The 7,866-nt window shown below is 37.6% G+C and overlaps 1 protein-coding gene across 1 annotated transcript; it reads left to right on the top strand.

Moving 5' to 3' along the window:
* Positions 1-2,722: 2,722 nt before the first annotated feature.
* LOC111878698 (uncharacterized) lies at positions 2,723-3,727 on the top strand. The gene has a single exon (XM_023875211.1). It carries the CDS (start codon positions 2,723-2,725, stop codon positions 3,725-3,727), a length of 1,005 nt encoding a protein of 334 aa, XP_023730979.1.
* The last annotated feature ends 4,139 nt before the right edge of the window (positions 3,728-7,866 follow it).

Raw genomic sequence — 7,866 nt, 5'->3', positions numbered from 1 at the left:
ATTGTTAGTTTTATGTCAAGATAAAACTTGGTATTGTTATTGATAGTTTTATGTCAAGATAAAACTATAAACGTTATATGTTGTTATTATTGATTTTAGGTCAAGATAAAACCTGGTTTTTACTTTAAGATATAGTTGTTATACTGCCTAAATATTATGAAGTTAGGAGTAATGTTTAAAAGCATAGTCTAGTAACTTAAGGTTTTAGACATGAAGATGCTTTTGTTGTTAGAGCTATAGGAAGCCGTCAAAGTCTACATGAGTAATTGCATTCATCAACTAAGATTGGGGATCTTAGCGGAAATCCTCTGAACTGTAACCGTTAATCTCGTGTGAGCGAGGAAGTCGTGTATAATTGGTATACAGGCTGACCACCCCACTTCTGACTGTTAGCTACAGTGAACCAAAAACAAGTGATGAACTATCCTTTTAATTGTTATTATTCCGGCGTCGATGAAGCGTACGGTGTTGTTTCTCATGGTAAATCATGAGTGTATTCTATTAGAGGTATTATGTCATAGCAGCGGTTACAGGCTCATGGTAGCAAATTGTTAGAAACATTATACCTTGTCGTATACAAGTATTAATGTTAATTATAACTTTTCCCCTACTTATACCTTAAGATTAAGAAATGTTTAGGTGTAACACTTAATTGATAAGTATACTATTATACCTAATGTTGGAGAGTCAAAATGATACTTTCAAAACTATACTTTTGAATGTGTAAAAATGTATTATTTTATGGAGTCAAAACCTGTGGACTCACCAACTTTATGTTGACGTATTTTAAAATGCATGTGTTTTCAGGCGCTTGAAAAGCTGGTATGTATTCGAACAGGAGAAGTTTTACTATTATCTTTCTGTTTATTAAGAAGTATGTTATAGTCGGATATTATGTAATAAATACTAGGAAAACAATAATGTAACGTTCAATCATCAATAAAGGTATGTATTTTCCTTAAGTATTGTTCAATGTATGTTATATAACTGTGATACGAAAAATGACGTTACACTACCCGGTGTTTCTGCCGACGGCCAGGGTGTGACAGATTGGTATCAGAGCTATTAACTATAGTGAACTAGTACTTTCTTAGGAAAGCACGTCTATAGTTTAGGACTTACTCTATTAGGTTTAGGTATATCCCTTAGCCTATAAATAAAAATTATTATTAATTATACTACTGAAGGACTACTTAAAGGAGCGGTGACAAGGATAGACATGTCGATTTGGGTTGCTGGATTTCAGAACGACTATATGCTAAAATGATCCTGCCCTTTTGTCAATCCTGACTGGCCGGAGCCTTATCAGATAGACATGAAGTAACAAATAATAGTAAAAGCTTGAATACAATAAATAAGAATATAGAGTCATATATAAAGACTCAGACCCGTGATGAGAATACACCTTAATACCCGAAATGTTTTTGATCTCACAGATTTAGATCAAATATTCCAACTAAAGTTTATATGTGCATAGATCCTATCACAACTAGGTGTAGGTGCGCAACTACATTTTATTATGATCAGATCATATGAAATATTTAATTTGGGAGAAATATTTGATAGAGTAAACTCTTGAAGATCCAAAATGTATAGGAATCCGACATGGCACATTCACGAGAATGGATAATCATCAAGGATACAGATGAAGAAGGGGAACTTTCATTCCCTATGATGTTAGGCGATCCTTACTATCCTGTAACTCCAACAACCTTTCATCCAATACCTTCTGACGATGGAGCATCTTTACCCTCCAACGAATGGGAAGATAGTGAACCAATGGAAGAAAGCGAATCCATAGAGGAGACAGAGTCGGTGGCATCATCTCTACCACCACTGAACACTCTTTACCGTAAAGTTCCAGGAGGAGTAAAAATGAAATGCACTGCACGTAAATCTATACCGATATGGAAAAAGCTTAAGAAGAGTTAGAAGGAAACATATTCAGGAAGTCATAGAGTTCAAGATGAACCTGCACGGATCGCACAAACAGTTGATAAATGGGTGGCGGAAGAAAAAGCTGCCAAGATGTATGAAACTGGTCGGTCATCTCGACCACATCTCCCACATTCTTCTGAAGATAACACTTTATCTCAATTGTTTGATAAAAGTGTGAAAATTGAAGATAAGATGGAAATTGTCGAAGGGAGGGATACTCATCTCTCTGGAAGAGTGCGAAGGCTAGAAGTACAAAGGACACGAGATCAGGAATCGGTGATGGATGTCCATCATCGTATAAATTTTGCTTATAATGACATGATTACTCATAATGTCAGGATTGCAGAGTTAGAGCTCTACAATCAAACCTCAAGAAATGAAGAACGCACGGGAAGTCTTGAGCAGAGAACTCAAGCACTTGAAGAGCAAGTGGTTAATGTCACTGACGTGCTGGGTCATCACTTAGGTTTCTGGTAGATAAGATACAACTAGTGGTTATGTAAATAGAGAAAATCAGATTAGTTAAGGCGAAAAGAGGAAATTTTATAGCAAGGATGTAGAAAACCTTGAAAATATTGCAATGTTTATAGAATCTTTTCTCTTATAAACCTAAATAAACTGATGTAACCACTGGTAATATTATGAAGCATACCTTATAGTAATCATTATGTTGTCTATTATGTTTTACGTTGTGAATAATAAGTAGAGTATTTAGTACTCGTGTATTAAATGATCAACAAAACTCATAAAAAATCTTATTATTTATAATAGGAACTAAAACAAAATGCCTAGAAGGAGTAATCGGCTAAACCCTAACCGACCATCAACACCACAACAACAACCACAAGCACCGCCAGAAATAAACCCCTCAATAAGTACAGTACAACTTGAAGAAATCATAGCTCAAAGAATTGTTGCGGCTCTATCTAATGTCACAAGAGATGGAGTTAGAAATGAAGGCCATGTAGGGACCACTAGAACATGTACCTACAAAGATTTTATGAATTATAGGCCAAAAATCTTTCATGGAAATGAAGGGGTAGTGAATTTGACAAGGTGGATAGAAAAGACAGAATCTGTCTTTCAAATAAGCTTTTGTCTAGATGATTGTAAAGTACGATTTGCGGCATGTACTTTCGCTGACGCAACACTTACATGGTGGAATATCCATGTTAATACAATGGGAATTGATACTACAAATTCCATGAAATGGGAGGAGCTAAAAATGATGCTAGAAGAGGAGTATTGTCCTAGGGAGGAAATACATAAACTGGAACAAGAACTGTGGACCCTAACCATGAAGGGTTTAGAGATAAAAGCTTATACCGCTAGATTTAATGATCTTGCTGTAATGTGTCCATCACTTGTGACCCCTGAATATAATAAGATTGAGCAATATATATGGGGTTTAGCATCGCAAATCAAAGGCATGGTGATCGCATCAAAGCCTACGACTTATGACAACACCAAGAGGATAGCTCATCAGCTAACCCTCACAGAGATCCAAGGAACAGAAGTGGTCTCAAAGGCTGAGTCTCCCAAAGCTAGAACAAACAAGCGTAAGTTTAATAAGAAGAATCCCAAACAATCATCTGAGAAAAGACAAGAAGTGGCAACCAACTACGCAGCCACAACAGCAGTACCTACTCAACCAAAGTTTGCATGGTGCAACCACTACAACCGTCATCACCCAGGTGACTGTTTTGTTTGCACGAAATGCAAAAAGAAGGGGCATACTGCTAGTTACTGCAGGAGCACAACACCTGCAACAGTCAATCAGCAAATGTAGCGCATTATATGTCATGAGAAAGCCATACAACTACCCTTACCAAACGGTGAAGCCCTGATTATCTATGGTGATAAGTATGGGAAAAACCTCAAAGTCATCTCTTGTACCAAGACACAGAAATATCTACATAAGAAATGTAGCACATTCTTAGCCCACATTGTAGATAAGAGAAGAAAGATAAAAGAAATCAAGTACATACCTCAAGTATGTGATTTCCCTAACGTATTTCCTTAAGATCTACCTGGAATACCTCCCGTCTGACAAGTCGAGTTTCGAATCGACTTAATTCCAGGAGCAGCACCAGTAGCGAAATCTCCTTATCGGTTGGCTCCATCCAAAATGCAAGAATTATCTAGTCAACTACAAGAACTTCTTGACAAAGGCTTTATCCGACCAAGTTTTTCACCTTGGGGAGCACCAATCTTGTTTGTCAAGAAGAGCAACAGATCTTTTCGAATGTGTATTGATTATCGGGAGTTGAACAACCTAACGGTCAAGAATCGTTATCCGCTTCCAAGAATTGGTGATTTATTCGATCAACTGCAATGATCTAGCTACTACTCAAAGATAGATCTTAGATCAGGATACCATCAACTCAGAGTACAAGAAGACGACATTCCAAAAACAGCATTTGGAACTCGTTATGGTCATTATGAGTTCTTAGTTATGTCTTTTGGATTAACCAATGCCCCAACAGTGTTTATGGATCTCATGAATCATGTTTGCAAACCATACATGGATAAATTCGTGATCGTATTTATTGATGATATATTGATATATTCACGAACCAAGGAAGAACATGGTCAACACCTGCAAATAATCTTGGAACTACTAAGAAAAGAAAAGTTGTACGCTAAATTCTCCAAATGTGATTTTTGGATTAGAGAAGTATAATTTTTAGGTCATGTAGTTAGCAACGAAGGAATTCATGTTGACCCATCCAAAGTTGAAGCAATCAGGAATTGAGAAGCACCAAAGACGCTAACAGAGGTGAGTTAATTCCTAGGACTTGTTGGCTATTACCGCAGATTCATAGAGAATTTCTCCAAAATAGCCAAGCCGCTTACAACACTAACCAAGAAGGATACGAAGTTCAACTGGGAAGACAAACAAGAAGCTGCTTTTCAGAAACTGAAGAAAATGTTGTGTAGTGCACCAATCCTATCCCTTCCAGAGGGGACAGAAGATTTCGTCGTATACTGCGACGCATCAAATCAAGGATTGGGATGTGTGTTGATGCAAAGAGAAAAAGTTATCACCTATGCATCACGACAACTTAAGGTGCATGAGAATAATTACACTACCCATGATCTTGAATTAGGATATGTAGTTTTTGCACTAAAAATCAGGAGACATTACCTATACGGTACTAAGTGTACTATTTTTACCAACCACAAGAGTCTCCAGCACATCTTCGAACAAAAAGATCTTAATATGAGACAACGAAGATGGGTCGAATTGTTGAATGATTACGAATGTGAGATTTGTTATCATCCTGGAAAAGAAAACGTGGTAGCAGATGCCTTGAGCCGGAAAGAATATATTAAACCCCGTCGGGTACGAGCATTAGCCATAACTATCCATTCTAACCTTGCCGCACAAATTAGAGAAGCTCAACTTGAGGCTCTAAAAGAAGATAACATCAAGAACGAAGCCTTGCGAGGAATGGAAAAGCAACTTATACAAAAAGATGACGAAACGCGACACTTTATGAACCGAATTTGGACGCCTAAGTTCGGTGGAGTGAGGGACTTGGTCTTAGAAGAGGCCCACAAGTCCAGATATTCCGTGCATCCAGGCTCTAACAAAATGTACTTAGACATAAACGTACATTATTGGTGGCCAAACATGAAGGCATAAATTGCTACTTATGTGAGCAAATGTTTGACTTGTTCAAGAGTGAAGGCAGAATATGAAAAGCCTTCAGGTTTACTTCAACAACCGGAATACCTGAATGGAAATGGGAGAAGATATCAATGGACTTCATCACTAAGTTACCTAAAACTCCTAGTGGGTTCGACACTATTTGGGTAATAGTCGATTGATTGACTAAGTCTGCCCATTTCTTACCAATTAAGGAGAACGACAAGATGGAGAAGCTGACTAGATTTTATCTTAAGGAAACTGTTAGATTGCATGGAGTTCCAAGTTCTATTATTTCTGACCGAGATAGAAGATTCACTTCACGATTTTGGCAATCTCTACAAAAATCCTTAGGAACACGTCTAGACATGAGTACAGCTTACCATCCACAGACTGATGGTCAGAGTGAGAGAACCATTCAGAATTTAGAAGATATGCTCCGAGCCTGTTTAATAGACTTTGGAAATGCATGGGATACTCATTTACCGTTAATTGAGTTTTCCTACAACAATAGTCATCACACCAGCATCAAGGCTGCACCGTTTGAGGCTCTTTATGGACGAAAATGTCGTTCCCCAGTATGTTGGGCAGAAGTTGGAGATACGCAGATGGCTAGAGAACGTACAGGTGATACCTTACGTACTGGACCAGAAATAATCCACGAGACAACTGAAAAGATTGTGTAAATTAAGGATCGATTAAAGGCTGCACGTGATCGTCAAAAGAGTTATGCCGACGTAAGACGTAAGCCTTTAGAATTCCAAGTTGGAGATAAAGTAATGTTGAAGGTGTCTCCTTGGAAAGGTGTAATTCGATTCGGTAAGCGAGGCAAACTAAACCCACGGTATATAGGACCTTTTGAAATTCTAGCTAGAATTGGTTCTGTCGCATACCAACTCAAGTTGCCTCAAGAGCTAAGTAATGTACACGATGTTTTTCACGTATCAAATCTCAAAACATGTCTATCCAAAGACACTCTTGTGGTACCTCTCGATGAGATACAAGTCAATACCAAACTCAACTTTGTAGAAGATCCTGTCGAGATCATGAATCGAGAAGTCAAACGATAGTGAAAGTTCGATGGAACTCTTTGCGAGGACCTGAATTTACTTGGGAACGTGAAGATCAGATGAAAGAAAAATACCCCTAACTATTTGACAAAACCCTATCCACAAGATAAATTTCGGGATGAAATTGTTCTAACGGGGGGAGAATGTAACACTAGTCAAAATAGGTCAATAGACAATCACATGTGATTATGCCAATCATGTAATGTGATTATGTTAACCTAGTAATCTGGTAAGAGTGTTATGTAGTTCATGATAAATTCTAATACAAATATAAACTTTCTTTATGATACAACTCAAAGTTTACATCCATACGATTCCAAAACTATAGAGAACGTCTGAGTCAGACTTCGCATGAAGAAGTTATGATAAACCGAACACTATAAATCTCTATAATAAGAGGAATTTAAAATAGACTTAGAATTAGCTATTTAAGTTTAAAAGAGAGTTATAGTACTCGTAAATACCTATGCGTGCATATACAGAACCTCAAAAACGGAGTTCGTATGCAAAAGTTATGGCCTTCCGAAGATTCAGCTTTCAGAAACCCTAATCTAACTAAACTCACGACAAGAACAAGGGCTTATTCACGACGTGAGGAGTCATTTTGCCACATTTCGGAATCTAGAAGGAGTGACGAGGCTGCGAGGGGATAGGATCCAAACTAACGACGTGAACAAGGTGTTTTTCATGACGTGAGGAGTCACATGGCCACCTTCCGAAGCTAGGGACGCAAATGGCAAGTCTACGGGGTGATCATGCAAGACTCACTAGGTGAGCCTTATGAAACTCACGACGTGAGAATCCAAAATCCTTACTATAAATAGCAGGTCAAACTTTAGCTATTCCTTACACCATTTCCTTATCTCCTCTCTCCCTTGCTGAAGCCATCTTGCATCCCGAGCCCCAACGATCTCACACGCTGAACGTTTTGCTTAGATAACATAAAATCACGCTACTAGGGTGACTTTCACGGCCCCACTTTCTAATATTTCGGGGGAAAACGCATGCTAGTTATTGTATATATGTTATTATTATGTCTATATGATAGTATATAGTTATGATAATCGAGATATGATTGTTCTAAATATAACATTTTGAATACATACAACTATTATTAACTTATCAGTATGTTAATTTACTAATGTAGATCTTGAGTTATACTTTGGATTCTACATATATGTTGTGTGCGATATAATACCAAAGTAA

Source organism: Lactuca sativa, chromosome 5, assembly GCF_002870075.4.
Source record: "Lactuca sativa cultivar Salinas chromosome 5, Lsat_Salinas_v11, whole genome shotgun sequence".
NCBI classification, from domain to species: Eukaryota; Viridiplantae; Streptophyta; class Magnoliopsida; order Asterales; family Asteraceae; genus Lactuca; species Lactuca sativa.
Note: the sequence above shows the minus strand (reverse complement) of the source record. Positions and strands in the feature narration are given on the sequence as shown.